Below are 21,543 nucleotides of genomic sequence, written 5' to 3'. Positions count from 1 at the left end.
TACGTAAACAACACCTGACAAGACAAGGTGTCCTTGAGTCCTGTGCATCAAGCAGAGACCAAACCCTGGTAACCGATTGAGCGCAGAGACTCCGGTACGTAAACAACACCTGACAAGACAAGGTATCCTTGAGTTTCGCGCATCAATCAGAGACCAAACCTGTCCGAACGCAACAGAAGAAATCTGTGCCTACCTGGCTTCAGTGCACCAAAATTACTCGATCCCCTGCCCGTTTTTCCCTTTATGACTGGCCAGTCTCCTCCCTCTTTGTTCTCCTGAGCCTCCCGGATACCACTCGCTCAAGCCGCGAAGCGGGACGGCGAGTAAGGAATCGGGGACTACCGAACTCGGTAGGGTGCACCGTCTCCGATGTCCTTCCTCGAGCCCACCGCAGCCGGAGTGTGGAGCCGGACGAGCCCCCAAGTTGTTAGAAATGAAAATTCACTTCTAAATAATCGCTCTGGACAAATTCAAGAGAACAAAGATTTTATTAACAAATTCTGCAGAATTGGACGCCTTCCCAAAGAAAGGCGTACTGAGCATTACAAGGTCTCATTATATACAGCACATACCTGAACCCCTCTCCCACCGTGTCTCTGTTCTCCAACACAACGCAGGGCCCTACCATTAACTGGACGAGTTCTGCCCTTCCTTGTTTTAGCAAAATGCAACGCCTTGCCTTCATCTGTCACGCTGTCTCGGACACTCACACACACCCTAACACTCACACTGTCTCACAAGCTTATACTCCAAACACACATTTCATTAGCATGCATGTACAAACTCACATGCACGCACACTCTCGTGCGCACACAGTCTCACATAAGTCTATGGGATGAAATTGCATTTGCAAAATTATATTTGCAGATATATTCAATTTTGTTCAAAAAGCACACAAACAGCATGTAATATTTTATAATCCATGTAATATTGTATAAATTCCCACTTTAGTTAATAGAACCAATCTGATTCAAGATTGGGATACAGACTCGAACCTCACACCTTTTGTGCAGGATCTAAGCTGAGATGCCACCTATTTTTAGAAAAACCTTAAACCATCTCGAAGGTGAATTCAAAGTAGTTCTGGGGTTTACATATTAATGAACTGAAACCTGCAACCCATGGTAAAAGATGAAAGACTAATCCGCAATCTAGATTTATTCACTATCTTAGCAGTTGCATGACACCATCAGCTTTTGCTATAAATTCTGTGTCTTATGATTCTGCTCCACAGCTATCTGATGAAGGAGCAGCACTCCAAAAGCCAGTGCTTCCAAATAAACCAGAAGGAAGATAATCTGGTGTTGTGTGATTTTTAACTTTATCCACCCTGTCCAACACCGGCACCTCCAAATCGTTTGCAGTGGACACAGCCACCACTTCCCAGTGCTGCCAGGAAACTGTACAATGACAATGGGATGATGCAGTACCTGCACTCCTGAAAAATTCACAATTTCTAACAATACTGGCTACTCATTCACTGCTGCAACTGATACACAACATTGGAAACATGGTACAGGAGGCTGTCAGAAATGAGCACAACAGGTAAGGCAGCAATCTGAGGAGCAAAATCAACATTGCCCGAAAAATGTCGATTTTCCTGCTTCCTTGGATGCTGCCTGACCTGCTGTGCGTTGCCAGCACCACTCTAATCTTGACTCTGATCTCCAGCATCAGCAGTTCTCACTTTCACCTGTAAGAAATGAGCAGTTTTAAAACAAAAACATGTTGCAATTTCAAGCTCTCAATGAGAGTCTGAGCTCGGTGGGAAGTTCAGGTAAACTTTATTGCGACCCAACTTTGTTACAGCTTCAGAATCTCCCAGCAGAAAGGCGTAGAAAAAGTAGCAATGTTTTAAAAACAGCTCACAGTCAAATTGCACACACTCCCTCCAACCCCTCACTTTCTTCATTATTGGTCACCAAGTTGCCCTTTGGAATTGGATCCTTGGTACAGCCTTAACCCAGAGAAAGTATTGCCTCACTCAGCATTTTCAACTTGTATCCTGTATCCAAGTTAGTTGGATGGGCAGTGCAGAGTCGATCATACTGCTGCGGATCTGGAGTCATGTGTAGGCTAGACCACGTAAAGGATGCAGCTGGGACGACTGAGTGAATCCTCTCCCACAACGACAGTTTGTTTCCCTAAAAAAGAATGGGGACTTCTTCCACCCCCACCCCACCGACAATGGTTTCACCGTTAGATTCTAAACTCCAGATTTCTGACCAAATTCCAATTCCACCATCTGTCGCGGTGGGAATCCAACCCGGGAGTCCCCAGAACCCGGTTGATAGTCCAGTCGATAACAGCACTCAGCCATCATTCCTTCAATCCCCCTGTGATGGCACATGAACTCGCTGGTGCCTCCGCAGGTCGGAGGAGCGGGTGAAGGCCTTCCCACACTCGGGGCAGCTGAAGGGCCTCTCCCCCGTGTGGATCCGCTGGTGGGTCAGCAAGTGGGAGGAATTCCTGAAGGCCTTCCCACACTTGGGGCAGCAGAAGGGCCTCCCCCCGGTATGGACCCGCCGGTGGGTCTGGAGGTTGGAGGCCTGGGTAAAGGCCTTCCCACAGACAGGGCAGGGGAATGGCCTCTCCCCCGTGTGGCTGTGCCGATGAGTCTCCAGGGCAGACGGGAAACGGAAGCCTTTTTTGCAGTCGCCACACTTCCACAGTTTCTCCACGGGGCGGGATTCCTCTGGTTTCTCCATGGCCGGAGCTTCAGCCACACACAAACGCACGTAGAGACTCTCTCCACCTTGAATTCCTCTTTCCAGGCCAAAAAACTGCTTCAGGCTCCACACTCAGTGCCCTGCAATGGTAGGGTCTCTCATCCAGTCCCACTGATGCTGAAAACGTACTGAAACAGGAACCAAACAGCTTTGCTCCTTCTCTCAGAACCATAGTTGCGGTCCCGATGGAATGAGTGACTTTCAAAGTGAGGATTGCAGACGCTGGAGAGTCAGATTTGAAATGTGCAGCGCTGGAAAAGCTCAGCAGGTCAGGCAGCACCCGAGGAGCAGGAGAGTCGACATTTTGGGCATAAGTCCTTCATCTGTTGATTTTGAAACTTCCGTCTTCAGGTCTTCAAATACTCTGTAAAAAGAGATTAGAAAATTCATTACTGTCCGTCTAGAATAAAAATTCAGAACAAGCAATTTGTTTGTGTTGTTATTCCACAAAATTGAAAGCACTATCCCACTCTCTCTCTCTCTCCCGCCCTCCGCTCTAACTCATTCTCCTGAAGGTGTTGATTCAGGATCTGATAGGGGCTGAAAAGCAAAAACGTCAAGACTGACATCTCTGAGTTTTGGATAACTCCACCTGAAATTTAATATCTTTCACAACACTGGGATATTGCTGAGAGTGAGCAGGTCTGACTTTGGGAAGCAAAAAAATGTCAATTCAGGGGAGCCTGCAATGCAGGTTCTTGAAGAACAACCAGGCACAAAATGGTTAACATTCCCAGGAAGTGGGGATGTGGGGGGGGAAGCAAAATGAACCATCAAGGCATTGACACCACCACCAGAGAGACTGAACATACAGACATGACAAACATTCGTGGAAAGCCAGAGTCATTGAGATGTACAGCACAGAAACAGACACTTCAGTCAAATTCTTCTGTGCCCAAACAGATATCCAAAATTAATCTCGTCCCATTTGCCAGCGTTTTGCCCATATCCCTTTGAACCCTCCCTTTTCATACACTCATGCTGATGACTTTTAAATGTTGTCATTGTACCTGCCTTCACCACTTCCTTTGGCAGCTCATTCCATACATGCACCATCCTCTGCATGAAAATGTTGCCCCTTAGGTCTCTTTCCAGTCTCCCTCCCCCTACCCTCACCTTAAATCTATTATCCTCGAGTTCTGGACTCTCCGTCCCAAGGAAAAGACCTCATCTATTTACCCAATCCATGCCCCTCATGATTTTAAAAAAGTCTATCAGGTTACCCCTCACACTCTGACGCACTCGGGAAAACAGCAACACCCTATCCTTCCAACCCTCTTTACCCGGGTAATTAAGACACATATCTGAGTTTGCAGAGTCTGCTCCGTCCCTGGGTTCACTCCAGTTGCTACAAGTGAACAAATTTCCTCCCCCCGCACTCCACCCATCCCTCCCCTCTCCTCCCATACACCGCTTCCCCCCCCCTCCTGAACAGTTCACAAAAATCCCTTCTCTTCAGAGAACCCTCGCTGTTCTAACAAGTCCACACCCACCTCCGAATAGCAACCTCACCACACCATTCCCCTACTCCTATTGCTCTACATTTACCCTCTGACTAATACATCTAACCTGCATATCCCTGGGCACTGTGGGTAATTTAGCACCGCCTATCCACCCTAACCTGCACATCCCTGGGCACTATGGGTAATTTGGCCTGGCCAATCAAACCTTACCTGGACAAAGTTAAAAATCACACAACACCAGGTTATCGTCCAACAGGTTTATTTGGAAGCACTAGCATTTGGAGCGCAGCTCCTTCATCAGGTGGTTGTGGAGTGTAAGATCATAAGATACAGAATTTCTGGAAAAGCATTACAGTGTCCTGGCATTGAAATGATATATTAACAAACCCGAATCGTTAAGTCTTTCATCTTTTACAATGGATTGCAGATATCATTAATATGTAAATCCCAGAACTTCCTGTAAGGCACCTTCTCAGGATAACTTTACGGCTTTATAACAAAAGGAGACACCTCAGCTCAAACAATGCATTCAAGGTGCGAGGTCAGTATCCCAATCTAGAGTCATTCTGGTTCTATTTCCAATGTGAAATTTACAAAATATTACATGTATTAACTGCCTGCAGATTGTGCATTTTTTGTGGAAAATGGAATGCATTAGCAAATATCATTCTGCAAATTCACCCCCATGGACTTGTGCATGAGTGAGAGAAAAAGTCTGTTTCTATGCTGTATATCTCTGTCAATTTGACAACAGACTTTTTTTCTGTTGGCATAAGTATTGTTGTAAATCATAGTGGGTACTAATAGCTCTATGTGAGGGTGAGAGAATTCCTCAAATAAGGCACTGTAGGAATCCTGGAAGAGCAGTATTTCTGGTTTACTTACTATTGAACAATATTAAGAACAAGCACCTACTTATTTCTAATTTTGGTTCACATTTCTTGTTTTATTCCCTGCTATGACTACACTCGGTGTCTGGATGGTTAACAGGCTGGGAGATTGGGGGTCTGGATGGTTAACAGGCTGGGAGATTGGGGGTCTGGATTGACTTATTGTTCCGAAAGATGTAAAAAAAAAGGGGTCAAAGCATCAGCAGAAATCCAGGAGGGGTGAGAAATCAGGACCTGAAGTCGGAGCTGACACCAGATTACCCTGTGATCAGTGCTTTGATTACCTGTGCTAACCCTCTCCCTTTGTCTTGCTTTCCATTTGATCACCTCCTCAATATTGAGGATCCAATCCTTGTCATCCTGGAGCCATATCTCTGGAAGGAGTCCCATATTTTAATTATTCCCGTCAATGTGTGCAGTCAATTCATTAGCTTTTGTTGCAATGCAGCACACATTCAGACATACCATTTTTAGTTTCAATTTTTGTGATCTTTAGAATCCAGTTTTGATTGCTGGTACATTTACTCTCCATGTCTTTCTGTCATTCTCGGATGTTCATTTTTCACATCACTGTATTGCTTACTGGCCTTGATTTGGAATGGCCATGCTAAATTGCCCACAGTGTCCAGAGATGTGCAGGTTAGGTGGGTTAGCCATGGGAAATGCAGGGTTAGAGTTTCATAGTAATAGAAGCAGGAGTAGGCCATTTGGCCCTTCGAGCCTGCTTCGCCATTCATTTAGATCATGACTGATCTCTCCAATGTCTCAGCTTCTCCTCCCTGCATTGTCCCAACTACCCTTAATACCTTTACCATGCAAAAACCCATCTAACTGTGTCCTGAATATACTTAATTAAGCTGCCTCTACTGCTTCCCTGGGCAGAGAATTACATAGATTCACTATTCTCTGGGAAAAGCAGTTCTTCCTCATCTCTATCGGAAATCTACACCAACTAATCTGGAGGTCTGGTCTCACCCACCAGCAGAAATGACTGGATAGGGTAGGGTTTCATCCCCACAGTGCAATGAAATCCCACTTTCCACCAAAATCTCAGATGTACTCACTCACTCAGGTGCTGTCTCATAAATGAAAGATTTCATTGTAACTTCTTCTGCTCCCAGTAAGGACAAAACATCTTTGAAGGCTGCTGTGAAAGTCCAGTCTTCACAATGACACTTCTGGTTTCACCAAAGACCCAGAGAGTCATACAGCACAGAAACAGACCCTTCAGTCCAACTTGTATGTGCCGCTCAGATATCCTAACTTAATCTAGTCCCATTTACCAGCTTCCTATTCTTGTATTCATCCAGATGCCTTTTAAATGATGTAATTGTATCAGGCTCCACCCTTCCTATGACGGCTCATTCAATACATGCACCATCTTCTGCGTGAAACAAGTTGCCCTTCATGTCCCTTTTAAATCATTCCCCCCTCAGCTCAAACATATGCGCTCTAGTTTTGCATTCACCCTATCCACGCCCCTTATAAACATTTATAAGGTCACCCCCGAGCGTCCGATGCTCCAGGAAAATATCCCTGACTGATTCAGCCTCTCTCTGTAGATCAAAAGTCTTTTCTGACCCCTTTCAAAGTTTCACACCATATTTCCTGTAGCAGGGAGGCCAGAGCTGAATGCAATATTTTAAAAGTGGCCTAACCAATGTCCTGTACAGCCACACGATGACCTCCCAACTCCGATACTCAATGCTCTGACTAATAAAGGAAAGCATACAAAATGCCTTCTTCACTATTCTGGCTACCTGAGACTGCACTTTCAAGGAACAATGAACCTGCACTCCAATGTCTCTTTGTTCTGAAACACTCCCTTAACTGCCCTGCCTGGATTGCCTTACCAAAATGCAAACATCACATTTCCCTAAATTAAATCTCCATCTGCCACTCCCTGGCCCATTGCCCCATCCAGTCATTCTAAATTATAGCAAACTCTCTGTAATTCTTATTCCCTGGAAGTTCACAATCTCCATCCCACACACTCCCTCCATTCTCACTTTGTTGAACCTAATCCCTGCTGTATCTCATCCTGAAGGGTCTGGTTCATGCTGATTAACAGGGCCACACTCAGGGGAATCTAATTGAAACAAACAGAATACTCAATGGCCTGGACGAGTTGATGTTGGGAAGATGTTTCCATTGGAAGGAGAGACTAGCGGCCGAGGGCACAGCCTTAGAGTAAAGGGAAGACCTTTCAGAACTGAGATTAGGAGAAATATCTTTAGCCAGAAAGTGGTGAACTGATGGAATTCATTACCACAGAAGGCTGTGGAGGCCAGGTTACTGAGGATATTTAACACTGAGACAGAAACAGTTCTTCAGTATCAAGGGGAACGAAGGTTACAGGGAGAAAACAGGAGAATGGGGCTGAGACACTTATCAGCCGCGATTGAATGGTCTGGGCAGACCCAGTGGGCTGAATGGCTTAATTTCTGCTCCTATGGATAAGTAAATGAATAGGAAAGGTTCAGAGATATATAGGCCAAACAAGGTAGAACTAGTTTAGTTTATGAATATAATCAGCATGAAATCAAGTATCTGTTTCTGCACTGTACGATTCTGTAACTGTTCTTAAAAATATGTTTTCTGTTCCCTCATAACCATCCACTTCAATGTTGTTCAAAAAATCAGATGAACTCAGCCTTGAATATATTCAATGACCCCTGAACCGCTGGAAGGGCCCACCCCACTTCTGAACTCAATTCCTCTTGCTCATACACCACTTGCCCTGCTGACTGCTGAGTGCACTTGTCTGACGACTGGTATTGACTGGTGTAGAAAGACACTGAAACCTCTTTGTACATCCACATAGCACTCCTGATGAATGGCTTGTGCCCAAAACGTTGAATCTCCTGGTCCTCGGATGCTGTCTGACCCGCTGTTCTTTTCCAGGGCAACACTTGTCAACTCTGATCACCAGCATCCTCACTTTCTCCATATCCCAACATATCACCATGAAAACAATGCACCTCCTTTCTGCTTTTGTTTGCCCACAGTAAAGGTTATATGATCACATTGTGGTCATGCATTTGCCATGTGTCTGCCAATTAAGACACAGATCTGGACCAACATTTCTAGACAAAAAAGTAAGTACTGCAGATGCCGGAGATTAGAGTCGAGAGTGTGGTGCTGGAAAAGCACGCGGGTCAGGCAGCATCCAAGGAGCGGGAAAATTCCTGATGAAGGACTTTTGCCCGAAACGTCGATTTTCCTGCTCCTTGGATGCTGCCTGACCTGCTCTGCTTTTCCAGCACCACACTCTCGACCAATATTTCTACACTCTGTCCCCCTCCCCTAAATTCACTCCCTTTCCTTTCGTTGCTGCAAGTCAACAGTTGAACGCCAGAATGAAAATAAAGTGGAACAAGCGGCGAGAAAAGAGAGTGCCGTACTCACAGTTTTGTTGGACAGAGGAAGAAAGTTGAAGTTTGGGGTAAAGCTTAATCTTCATTCAGAGAGACAGGAGCAGCAGTAGCTGCTTCAGAAGCTCATTGTCCAACTTCCGCATTCAGACAACAGCGGTGCTCTGATTGGCAGGAGGACAAGACACCTCCGGGTCCTCCCGACTTCCCTATTGGTCCATCAAAAGTAGGTCATGAGTCGTTTGTGCGTACAGCCAGGAGCGTGCAGAGTCTTTTGCTGACACCAGCGGACATGCGCAGTGCTTGCTGACACCGAGGGGCATGCGCATTATGCTCTTCAGTAATGCTCACGTTACTGACAGATTTGAAGTGTCCAAATGCCGATCGAAGGAAAAAGTAGAACCACAATTTTTTTCTCCCCTGTGACTTGACATTGTATTCCTTTTGCAGTATGGCTGGCTGCTCAACTTTTGTATTAGTTAGGGGAGTCACAAACTGGAGGGCATAGGTTTAAGTTGAGTGGGGAAAGATGAGGGACCAAAGGATTAGAAAAAACGTGTGACATTTAATTTGCCTCAAGAAATGCCAGAACTAGAGGACATGAGTTTAGGGTGAGTGGGGAAAGGTTTAAAACGGACCTAAGGGGTCACTTGTTTCACACAGAGGATGGTAAACGTATTGAATGAGCTGCTGGAGTGGAGGCTGGTACAATTACAACTTTTAAAAGGCATCTGGATGGGTGTAAGAATAGGAAGGTTTAAAGGGGTTTGGGCCAAGTGTTGGCAAATAGGAATAGAATAATTTAGGATATCTGGTCGGCACAGACCAAACTGTTTCATTCCATGCTCCATAACTCTATTTCTACATAGTCAGAATCAATTTCACAATATTAGAATAGGGAACTCACCCCTTACAGCCTGTCCTCAACTATGGCCAAATTGCACATATTTCAACACAAGTTTCAGAAAGATGCCTGTAGCTTTTTAAAAAATAGAATTGAACATGCTTTAATGTTGTTTCTGATTAGCTATTCTCAATGTTAAAGATCAGTCATTTCTCATGCACCCCCATCTCTGGGAGTCATCACGATCTGTCTCTCTCTTCTAAGAAGGGCTTGATACAGCGATCAAAGAGGGATAGCAGCACGAGAAATAACAGGTGGTGGGGAAAGAGAATGGTTGGGGTTGGGGTTGGGGTTGGGGTTGGGGGGAGGAGGAGCTCAGGATGGATGTTAAGAGAGAGAAAATGGACAGGAGGACAGAAAGAGAATGGACAGAGGGCAGTGACACTACAAATCCCACCTTCCCCAGGACCACAGTAATCATTTCTCAATATACAAAATGGCTGAAGCAGTAGAATCACATAATCCCTGCAGGCCATTCAGCCCATTCACCTCACACTGACCTTCCAAACAGCATCCCACCAGACCAACCCACTTCCCATACAACCCTGCAGTTCCCCATGGCTTACGCACCCAAAAATGCATATCCCTGGACACTTCAGCACAGCTGATCCACCCTAAACTGCAGATCTTTAGAGTGTGGGAGGAAACCGGAGCACCTGGAGGAAACCCACGCAGACACAAGGGGGACAGTGTGCCAAAGTCGCCTGTGGCTGGAATCAAACCCAGCCCTGTGAGGCAGCAGTACTAACCACTGAGCCACCATGCCACCCAGAGCTTTGATGTTCTGCTTTGTCTTTATAGCTTCTGACTTCTCTTGCGCCCTCAGCAGAGGCTCTGCCCTCCTGAGATTTGTGGACCACACCCACTGCAGCCTCCCTTTCCCACTTCTCCTGTCCTGAGCACGTCGGTTCGTGAACCTGGTGCCAGACAGACACTGATGCCATCTGGCCTCCTACTGCTAACTTCAGAGAAAGACAACAATCACCTGCCAATATTCTGCCCCTTACCTGGTGTGCCCATCCCCCCACCACTCAGCCAATGAGCTCCTCCCCTTGCCTCCCAATCTCAGATCCCCTTTACCTGTGTGATTCACACTCACACCCTTCTGACCCTGTCCACTGACCTAATCAGAAGGCTCTGTCCAGAGGGGAATGACCATCTCCTGGAATAAAGGGTCCGGTTAACATTCCCCGTGACGTGTCTGCAGCCTGGCTTCCAACTCCATCTCTCTGAGCCAAAGGTCTTCCAGCATGTGTTTACCCTGAATCACAGCATCCAGAACCTCCCACCTTCTGCAAAGTGAAAGACAAGTCTCACCCTGCCTTCTCCAATGTGTGTGTGTGTGTGTGTGTGTGTGTGTGTGTGTGTGTGTGTGTGTGTGTAGATTAGATTCGATTCTCTACCGAATGGAAACCGGCCCTTTGGCCCAAAATGTCCACACTGACCCTCCAAAGAGTAACCCACGAGACCTGTTCCCCTACCTTATATTTACCCCTGACTAATGCACCCAACACGATATGGAATTTAGCATGGCCAATTCACCTGACCTGCACATCTTTTGGATTGTGGGAGGAAACTGGAGCACCCAGAGGAAACCCATGCAGACATGGGGACAATGTGCCAACTCCACATAGACAGTTGCCCGATTTGGGAATCGAACCCGGATCCCACCAGGGACCCAGTGGTGGAGAGAACGGGGTGTTGTGGGGCAGTGTAGAGTCAACCATAGGCCAGACAGGATAAAGGATGCAGCTGGGACGACCGAGTGAATCCTTTCCCATTGCTAACCACTGAGCCACCACGCCACCCAGTAACTGCTGAATTGTTTCTACTGGCCAAGCAGAGGCCGATAGCCAAGTTTGGAACCCATGAGGACGGTCTCAACCGGGACCTTGGGTGACCACACTACACTTAACACTGTCTCTCACTCCCACACACACACATACACACCCAGTCACACAGACCCTCTCTCACACACATACACCTCCCACACTCAAATCCATGCACACACCCTCTCACAGGCTTATACTCCATTGCATCGACACACTTTCTCAAGCATGCACATGCAAACACACACTCTCTCTCTCTCTCATGCACATGCACACACACACAAACCAATGCAGTGAATTTGCATTTGCAGATACATTGTGCTATTTGAGCAAAACATAATCTGCAGGCAGTCAATCTATGTAATATTTTATAAATTCCTACTTTAGAAATAGAACATGTGTGACTCAGGACTGGGATACAGACAGACTTGAACCTCACATCTTTCTTGCATTGTCTGAGCTGAGATGTCACCTATTTTTATAAAATCTTACGTCATCGGGAGAATGTGACTTAAAAGTAGTTCTGGGATATATATGTTAATGAACCGAAACTGCAACCATTCTAAAAGATAAAAGACTGAATTGCAACTGGACTTGTTCAGGAAATCTTATCAACTGCATGACACTGTAATGTTTTGCGATAAATTCTATGTCTTAATTTCCTGCTCAACAGCTACCCGATGAAGGAGCAGAGCTCCGAAAGCTAGCGCTTCCAAATGAATCTGTTGGGACTATAACCTGGAATTGTGTAGATTTTAACTTTATCCACCTCAGTCCAACACCAGCAACTCCACATAATTTCTAATTAACACAGCCCACACCTCCTGGTGCTGCCAGTAAACTTTACAATGCTGATAAAACGACACAGTACCTGCACTCCTGAAATATTTGCAATTTCCAACAATACTAGCTACTCATTCACTGCTCCATCTGATACACGACATTGGAAACTTAGTGCAGGAGGCTGAAAGAAATCAACAGGTTTAAAACAAAAACCATTTGAAGCTCAAAGCCTTCAATGAGAGTCTGAGCCTGGCGGTAAGTTCAGGTAACCCTTTATTGTGACCCAACTTTGTTACAGCTTCAGATTCCTCCCAGCAAAAAGGCGTAGAAAAAGTAGCTTTTCATTTAAAAATAGCTCAAGGTCAAAGCGCACACACTCCCTTTCTTAACCTGTAGGAAGTATTGCCTCACTCAGCAATTTCAACGTATACTCTGTATCCAAGTAGGTTTCTCCCTGTTCATTTGCCGGTGAGAGGAGGGGCCCAGTGGGGGAGAGAATGGGGATGGCGGGGGGAGGTGCGTAGAGTCAACCATCGGCCAGACAGGGTAAAGGATGCAGCTGGGACGACTGAGTGAATCCTTTCCCACAACAGTAGTTTCCTTCCCGAAAAACGACGTGAGTGAATCAGATGGGGGTTTTCTCCCACCCTTCACCCCCACCCCACCCCAACTCCCCCCAAAAATGGCTTCATCGTTAGACTTGGAACTCCAGATTACTTACTGAATTCCAATTTCACCATCTGCCACGGCAGGATTCGAACCCGGGAGGGCCCGGAACTGGGTTAATACTCCAGTCGATAATGGCACTCAGCCGTCACTCCTTCAATGCCCCTGCGATGGTACGTGAACTTGCTGGTGCCTCTGCAGGTGGGAGGAGCAGGTGAACACCTTACTGCACCTGGGGCAATCGAAGGGCCTCCCCCCCATGTGGACCTGCTGGTGTTTCTGAAGTGTGATGGCCTGGGTAAAGCACTTCCCGCACTCGGGACAACTAAAGGGCCTCTCCCCCGTGTGGATCCGCTGGTGGGTCTGGAGGTTGGAGGCCCGGGCAAAGCCCTTCCCGCACTCGGGGCACCTGAAGGGCCTCTCCCCAGTGTGGGACCGCTGGTGTCTCAGCCGGGCAGAGGCCTGGGTAAAGCACTTCCCACATTCACAACAGCTGAAGGGCCTCTCCCCCGTGTGGACCCGCTGGTGGGTCTGCAGGGTGGAGGAATCGCTGAAGCCTTTACCGCACTCTGGGCAGCTGAAGGGCCGCTCCCCTGTGTGGAGCCGCTGGTGGATCAGCAGGGCAGAGGCCTGGGTAAAGGCCTTCTTGCACTCAGAGCAACTGAAGGGCCTTTCCCCTGTGCGGACCCGCCGGTGTGTCAGAAGGTGGGAGGAATCACTGAAGGCCTTCCCGCACTCGGGGCAGGAGAGTGGCCTCTCCCCCTTGTGGATTCGCTGGTGCCTCAGCAGGGCAAAGGAATTGCTGAAGACCTTCCCACACTCAGGGCAGCTGAAAGGCCTCTCCCGCGTGTGGATCCGCCGGTGGGTCAGCAGGGCGGATGCCTGGGTAAAGCCCTTCCTGCACTCGGGGCAGCTGAAGGGCCTCTCACCGGTGTGACTGCGCCGATGAGTCTCCAGAGCAGACGGGGCACAGAAGCCTTTCCCACAGTCGCCACACTTCCACGGTTTCTTCACAGAGCGGGATTCCTCAGGTTTCTCCATGGCCGAAACTTCAGCCGCACACAAACGTGGGTACAGCCCCACCCTGCCGTGAATTTGTCTTTCCAGGCCGTATAACTGTTTCAGGCTCCACTCTCACTGCGCTGCAACGTAGGGTCTCTCATCCAGTACCACAGATTCTGAAAATGTACTTGGGCAGGAAGCAAATGCTTTGCTCCTCTCACAGAATCACAGTCAAAAATCGTTGCTGTCCCGATGTCCCAGTGTCACTGTCAGACATTGATGTGAAAGTGAGGATTGCAGTTACTGGAGAGTTAAGAGTTCAAAAGTGTGATGCTGGAAAAGCACTGTAGGTCAGGCAGCATCCAAGGAGCAGAAGCGTCAATGCTTCGGGCATCAGGCCTTCATCTGTCGATTTTGAAATTTCCATCTTCAGATCTTCTAATACTCTGTAAAAGGAGATTACAAAAGTCATTACATTCAGTGCAGGGTGACAATTCAGAACAAGCAATTCTACTTTCTGCAGAATATACTTTTCTTTTGTTATTCCACAAAATTGAAAGCACCATCCCACTCGCTCTCCGCCTCTGTTCTCACTTCGCTCTAATTCTCCTCAAGGTGCTGATTCAGGATCTTGCAGATGCAACCAACAGAGTCATAGAGATGTACAGCATGGAAACAGACCCGAACCCAGGGAAAAGACTTTGTCTATTTATCTTATACGTGCCCCTCATAAATTTTTAAACCTCTATAGGTTACCTCTCAGGCTCCAACACTCCAGGGAAAACAGCTCCAGTCTGTTCAGCCTCTCCCTATAGCTCAAATCCTCCAACCCTGGCAACATCCTTGTAAATCGTTTCTGAACCCTTTCATGTTTCACAACATCTTTTCATTGAAAGGAGACCAGAATTGCATGCAATATTCCAACAGTGGTCTGACCGATGTTCTGTACAGCCACAACATGACCTCCCAAGAGTTCAAAATTTACATGAAAGAAGTCTTCGATAAGCATTTGGTACTTAAAGTTTGACAAGGCACTGATGAAATGCATCCAACAATCTTGAAGGAAGGGACGATATAAATTATGGCTTCCACAATTTCTCAGTCTTCCATGGACTTGGAGGTGGTGCTAGAAGTCTGGAGAACTGCAAACATTGCAGCCTGGTTTAAGAAAGGTTGTAATGCTAACCTCAGTGATTATAGAGTCATAGAGATGTACAGCATGGAAACAGACCCTTCGGTCCAACCCGTCCATACCGACCAGATATCCCAACCCAATCTAGTCCCACCTGCCAGTTTAAATTTGGTGGAGAAGCTTCCAGTAATACTTATTCTGGTCAAAATTAGTAGTCACATGGAGAAAGGTGGATTGAGTAGGAAGAGTCTGCAAGGTATTTCTGACAGGGACACTGCATTTAACTAACTTGTTGGAGATTTGTGAAGACGTTACAGGCTTGATAAGGATAACACTTCAGCTCTCTTCTTTGTTATCCATCCTGGCTGTCTTGGGGAGCCTGGTACCCCTATAGCCTTGACGTTATTATGAATGGCATGCGTTTGAGGCGATTAAAGCACCAAAGTGTGAGTTCAGATTACTTGGCTACATTGGTGTCTCGGTTTTGCTATCCTATCTTTCCCATAAAGGCTGACACTGACTGTGAGCAGGAGTCTGCTGGGCACCACCTTCATTAATCAAAAGGGAAAGAGCTATTGATTCAGCACCTCAGTAAATCTTGAGGCAGTCTTGGCTCCTATGCACATGTTGGGATGCATGTAAGGAGATGTTTATATTTTGCTTCTGTACTTAGAATTCATAAATTGAAGCCAATGTACATTTTAAAAATCTTCAAGATTAAAAGTACAGAGGAGATCAACATTATACAACAATCCAACAACCCCGTCCCAAGACAACATGTGCCTGACCCTCACAAAGCTGGCGGCTGGTTGCCGGGACAACCCGAGAGCTCCTTCCCCGGTGAAGTAAACACTGGGCCTGTGGGGCTTTTATTCGCGGCCTGCGGCCTCCCCCTAGGAGTTTATAAACTCCCCAGTCTCCCTCCTCCCGCGGTTCCCAATCCTACCCTGTCTCACTGTCTCCTCTCCCCGGGGGCAGGAGCCAGGTCTTGGCGCTCGGGCCTGGCGACCTCCCCGGGATGTTTCTGAAACCTGGTCCTGTTCTGAAGAAGGATCCCCGGACCCGAAACACGTCCTCACATTTCTCTCAACACGAGCTGCCGGACCTGCTCAGCTTTTCCAGCGGTTTCTGTTCTTGTTCCTTCAGCCGCCGGCGCCATTCCTCTCCCACACTCAGTCACACTGTCTCGGTCCGGCCGCGGGACCTACACTGCACATGCGCCAACACGCAGGGGGCGTTGTCCAGGCCGCGTCGTCACCAACTGAGGGGGCGTGGCCATGGGAGTCCTCCGACCAATAGGGGACAATGGGGGTTGGTTTTCCCCGCCCCCAGCCTCCTGAAAGGTGTGTTTCTTTTTAATTTCCAGCCTGTTCAGGAATGTTACTCCAGACCTTTGGAAAGCTGAAACATCGGGAAACTTCCAGACACAAACAAAGGGGTTTTAAAAAATGAATAGAAATAGGTCAGGTAAATTACGAAAGAAGGTAAAAACAATGACTGCAAATGCTGGAAACCAGATTCGTATTGGAACAAGCAAGTCAAAGGCTGTAGAAAAGGTAGAACTTAAACAATCAGCGTCGATAGGTACACCATAAAGATTGAGGGCAAACAAATCCCCTGCGGCTGATGGCCTACCTCCTAGGGTACTAAAGGAAGTGGAAGTGGAGATTGTGGATTCATTAGTTACAATATTCCGAAATTCCCTAGACATGAGAAAGATACATTGAGTTTATTTAGTAAGAGATAGGTAGGTTCTTGACTGTCAAGGTGATCAAAGGTTATGGGGAGAAAGGACTTGAGAAACGTTTCAGCCATGATTGAATGACTTAGTTTCTGCTCCTATATCTTATGGTTCCAGTGGATTGGAAAAATACTAATGTAATGCCTGTATTCAGAAAGGGAGGCAGGCAATATGTGGGAAATTGCAGACCAGTTAGTTTAACATCTGTTGTTGAGAAGGTGTTAGACTCAATTATCAAGGAAGCAATATCAGGACGTTTGAAAAGTCAAAACTCTATCCATCAGAGTCAGCATGGTTTTATGATGGGCAAATCAGATTTGACTAAGTTCTTCATAGATGATCAAAGTGGATAATAGGGATCCTGTAGTTGTAATATATCTGGCTTTTCAGAAGGTATTTGCTAAAGTGCCACTCAAAGCATTATTCGCAAGGTTAGATCATATGCGATACGGGCTGATTTATCAGCTTGGATAGGTGACTGGCTGAAGGGCAGAAGACAGACAGTCTGAATTGATGGCTTTTTTTCTGGATGGCAAGATGTGGCAAGTCAGGTGCCACAGGGTTGGGTCCTTGGACCCCAGCTATTTTCAATCTACATTAGTGACAGGGATACAGGGATAAAAGGCTCATTTGCCAAATTTGTAGATGACACATAAAGAGGCGCGATGGTAAATTGCAATGAGGAAATACAAACCTTTCAAATGGATCTAGATAGGTTAGGAGAGTGGGTCAAAATGTGGCAGATGGGGTTTAAGGTGGATAAGTGAGAGGTCATGCATTTTGGTCAAAAAAAACATCAAAGCAACCTATTATCTAATAGAAGGTTTGGGATGATCTGGTGCGGAGAGATCTGGGTATCCTCATTAATGAGTCACAGAAAACTAGCTTGCAGGTACAGTAGATAATAAAGTAAGTGAATGCAGCATTCACTTTTATCGCTAAAGGAATAGAACATAAAGGGAAGGAAGTGTTGCTGCAACCAAACATAGCATTCCTGAAACTGCACCTGGAGGATTACGCCCAGTTTTAAACTCATTTCCCCTTATATGGTTATGGTAGGGGATTTAACTTTCCAACCATAGACTGAGACTGCCATCGGTTTAATGGTTTAGATGGAGACGAATTTGTTGAGCGTGTTCAAGAAAGATTTCTGATTTAGTATGTGGATATACCTATGGAGAAGGTGCAAAACTTGACCTACTTTTGGGAAATAAGGCAGGACAGCTGACTGAGGTGTCAGTGGGGCTGCACTTTGGGGCCAGCGACCATAATTCTATTAATTTTAAAATAGTGAAGGAAAAGGATAAACCAGATCTAAAAGTTGAAATTCTAAATTAGAGAATGTCTCATTTTGACAGTGTTAGGCAAGAACTTTCAAAAGCTGTTGGGGAGGTAAAGAGACGGCTGGAAAATGGAAGCCTTCAGAAATGAGATAACGAGAGTCCAGACACAGTATATTCCTGTTAGGGTGAAAGGAATGTCTGGTAGGTGTAGGGAATGTTGGATAACTGGAGAAATTGAGTGTTTGGTAAAGAAAAAGAAGGAAGCATAGGTCAGGTATTGACAGGATAGATTGAGTGAATCCTTAGAATATAAAGGTAGTAGGAATGTACTTAAAAGGGAAATCAGGAGGACAAAAACTGGACATGAGATAACTTTGGCAAATAGGGTTAAGGAGAATCCAAAGAGTTTTTACAAATGCATTAAGGACAAAAGGGTCACTAGGGACAGAATAGGGCACATCAACGATGAGTAAGCCAGCCAATGTGTGGAACTGCAGGAGATGGGGAAGATACTAATCGAGTGTTTTGCATCAATGTTTATTCTGGAGAAGGACATGAAAATATAGAATGTAGGGGAAATAGATTATTACATTTAAAAAATGTCCATATCACAGCGGAGGTGGTGCTGGATGTCGTGAATTACGAAGGTGGATAAATCTCCAGGACCTGATCAGGTGTACCCGAGAACTCTGTGGGAGGCTACGGGAAGTGATTGTCGGGCCCCTTGCTGAAATATTTGTATCATTGATAGTCACAGGTAAGGTACCGGAAAATATTAACGTGGTACCACTATTTAAGAAAAGGTGATAAGGAAAAGCCAGGGAACCTGACATTGGTGGTGGACAGGTTGTTGGAGTGAAACCTGAGAGACAGGATTTACACACATTTGGAAAGGCAAGGACTGATTAGGGATAGTCGGCATGGCTTTGTGCATGGGAAATCATGTCTGACAAACTTGATTTGTTACTTCTTCAAAGCACTCAAAGAAGATTGATGAGAGCAGAGCAAAGGACATGATCTATATGGACTTCAGTAAGCTGTTTGACAAGGTTCCTCTAGGGAGACTGGTTAGCAAGGTTAGACCTTATGGAATACAGAAAGAAATAGCCATTTGGATACAGAACTGGCTCGAAGTTAGAAGATGGTGGTGGAGGCTTGTTTTTCAAACTGGAGGCTTATGACCAGTGGAGTGCCACAACGATCGGTGCTAGGTCCACTACTTTCTGTATTTTTTTATGCAAATGACTTGGATGTGAACATAGGATGTATAGTTAGTAGGTTTGCTGATGACACCAAAATTGGAAGTGTAGTGAACAACGAGGAAGGTTACTTCAGATTACAATGGGATCTTGATCAGATGTACCAATGGACTGAAGAGTGGCTGATGGAGTTTAATTTAGATAAATGCGAGGTGCTGCATTTTGGAAAAACAAATCAGAGCAGCACATCTACACTTAATGGTAAGGCTCAAGGGAGAGTTGTTGAACAAAGAGACCTTGGAGTGCAGGTTCACAGTTTCTTGAAAGTGAAGTTGCAGGTAGATAGGATCGTGAAGGTGGTGTTTGGTATACTTTCCTTTATTGGTCAGAGTATTGAGTATAGGATTTGAGAGGTCATGTCGTGGCTGTACAGGAGAATGTTTAGGCCACTTTTGGAATAAGTGTACAATTCTGGCATCCTTCCTCTTGGAAGGATGTTGTGAAACTTGAAAGGCTTCAGAAAAGATTTACAAGGATGTTGTCAGGGTGGAGGATTTGAGCTACAGGGAGAAGTTGACTCGGCTGAGGCTGTTCTCCCTGGAGTGGAGGTGGCTGAGGGGTGACCTGAAAGGTTTATAAAATCATGAAAATCACAGATAGAGCGAATAGCCAAGGTCTTTTCCCCCAAGATGGAGGAGTCCAAAACTAGAAGGCATAAGTTTCAGATGAGAGGGGACAAGAATTAAAAAGGAACTAAGGGGCAACGTTTTCACGCAGAAGGTAGACCGTGTATGGAATGAGCAGCCAGAGGTAGTGGTGGAGATGGGTACAATTACAACATTTAAAAGGTGTCTAGATGAATAGTTAGGATTTAAAGGAATATGGAGCAAATGCTGGAACTTGGGACTGGGCCAAATTGGAACATCTGGTCGGCATGGATGAGTTGAACTGAAGTGTCTGTTTCTGTGCGGTGTGACTCCAGAAGTCTATAACTGCTATGACCGAAACTAGACCTTTTTAACTGATAATCTTCCTGCTGGATTTTTTTAGTGCACCCAGTTTCAGTCGATTTCTGGGAGGTAAAATTGGCATATGTCCTGTATCCTGGAAATTCTGAAAAATAAAAATAAATAATTCTCCCTGTGAATGGTACAATCCACACCCCGTGATGTGAATGGTACAATCCTCCCCTTCCCTTTCCCTCCTCCACACACCTCCACCTTTGAATGATACAATCGTGCCCCTCTGAATGGTATAATCCTTTACTCCCCCACAGACTTTACCACATTGGTCACAGAAGGGGCAAATGGAATACATTCTCCTGACCTGTCCCAGCATTCTCAGCATTGACCCCTTTGGAACTCCAAAGACCCCTTTATGCCAACTCTTTGCCTTCTGCCAGTCAGCCAATCCTCGATCCGTGCCAGTACCTTGCTCCTACACCAGGGACTCATCTTATTTAGCAGCCTCCTGCACGGCACCTTGTCAAAGGCCTTCTGGAAATCCAAATCGCTCACGTCCACTGGCTCTCCCTTTGTCTAACTTACTCATTACATGCTTAAAGAATCCTAATAGATTTGTCAGACATGACCTCCTCTTGTCAAAGCCATGCAGACTCGGGCCTGTTTTAACATGCACCTCCACATACTTCCCACTCTCACCCTTCATAAAACCTGTTAAATTTACCCATTTTTACCATAAATACGTTGTTCCGCTCTTTACAATGAATTCAAGTTTAAAGATTTCATATTATGTATGTACACTACCTTTGCCCCTCGTAATATTTTATCCTTCTGAAGAAGAGATTAGCACAAGGTATGAAGCTGACTGTGTGACTGCATCAAGTAAAGGAGATGGTAAGAATGAGAAAGGAGCAGCTAAATATCTAAACCTACCCATGCAATGGTCAAGAAGGCACAACAACGCCTTTTCTTCCTCAAGATGCTTAAGAAATTCGGCATGTCCATAATGACACTCACCAACATTTACAGATACACCACAGAAAGTAATGTATCTGGTTGCATCTCACCCTGCTACGGCAACTGCTCTGCCCAGGACCGGAAGAAATTACAGAAGGTTGTGTGCACAGCACGGTCCATCACAGAAGCCAACCTCCCACCCATGAAATCCATGTACACTTCTCGTTGTCGTGGAAAGGCTACCAACCTCAAAGACCCCCTCCCACCCCAGGAATGATCTCTTGTACCATCTTCTGTCAGGCAGAAGATATAGAAGCTTGAACACTGTACCAACAGGTTCAAGAATAGCTTCTTCCCTGCCATTATTAGCCTGCTGAATGGAGCTCTCCAATTTGAAATCTAATGTTGACCTTGCTTCTGCGCACCTCCTGTGCAGCTGTAACCCTGTACGCCTCACTCTGTCTAAGCGCAGTATGACCTGCATGCCCTCGTTTGCTCGGATCTGACTGGACTGCTGATAAAACAAAACTTTTGACTCTACTTAGGTATATAGCACAGTATATACTAGTCTAAGATCAGACTGACCTACATACCACTTATTGTACTAACTTTCATGTACCTATCCAAGA

The 21,543-nt window shown here is 45.9% G+C and overlaps 3 protein-coding genes across 4 annotated transcripts in view; 1 reads left to right on the top strand and 2 right to left on the bottom strand.

The window, feature by feature from the left end:
• LOC132807776 (oocyte zinc finger protein XlCOF6-like) overlaps nucleotides 1-15,992 on the bottom strand; it is a 29,859-nt gene extending 13,867 nt beyond the window's left edge. Inside the window, exons 1-2 of the mRNA XM_060821781.1 lie at nucleotides 15,719-15,992; nucleotides 12,798-14,086 (exon numbers count right to left, since the gene is read on the bottom strand). Coding sequence (XP_060677764.1) covers nucleotides 12,798-13,679 — 882 coding nt within the window. The 5' untranslated portion in view covers nucleotides 13,680-14,086; nucleotides 15,719-15,992. The remainder of the gene's footprint in view (nucleotides 1-12,797; nucleotides 14,087-15,718) is intronic.
• LOC132807768 (zinc finger protein 239-like) overlaps nucleotides 1-21,543 on the top strand; it is a 184,087-nt gene that overhangs the window by 9,575 nt on the left and 152,969 nt on the right. The gene's annotated exons all lie outside the window — the stretch shown is intronic.
• Nucleotides 1,762-12,112, bottom strand: LOC132807771 (zinc finger protein 239-like). Of its 2 annotated transcripts, none has more exons than XM_060821777.1 (2): nucleotides 12,061-12,112; nucleotides 1,762-3,093 (listed from the first exon to the last, which is right to left on the bottom strand). In XM_060821777.1, the coding sequence occupies exon 2, from the start codon at nucleotides 2,706-2,708 to the stop codon at nucleotides 2,328-2,330; it is 381 nt and encodes a 126-aa protein (XP_060677760.1). In that variant the 5' UTR covers nucleotides 2,709-3,093; nucleotides 12,061-12,112; the 3' UTR covers nucleotides 1,762-2,327. The 2 variants fall into 2 exon arrangements, with proteins under 2 accessions (XP_060677760.1, XP_060677759.1); XM_060821776.1 differs by lacking the exon at nucleotides 12,061-12,112 and adding an exon at nucleotides 8,491-8,633.

Source organism: Hemiscyllium ocellatum (genome assembly GCF_020745735.1).
Source record: "Hemiscyllium ocellatum isolate sHemOce1 chromosome 27 unlocalized genomic scaffold, sHemOce1.pat.X.cur. SUPER_27_unloc_23, whole genome shotgun sequence".
Taxonomy (NCBI): domain Eukaryota; kingdom Metazoa; phylum Chordata; class Chondrichthyes; order Orectolobiformes; family Hemiscylliidae; genus Hemiscyllium; species Hemiscyllium ocellatum.
Note: the sequence above shows the minus strand (reverse complement) of the source record. Positions and strands in the feature narration are given on the sequence as shown.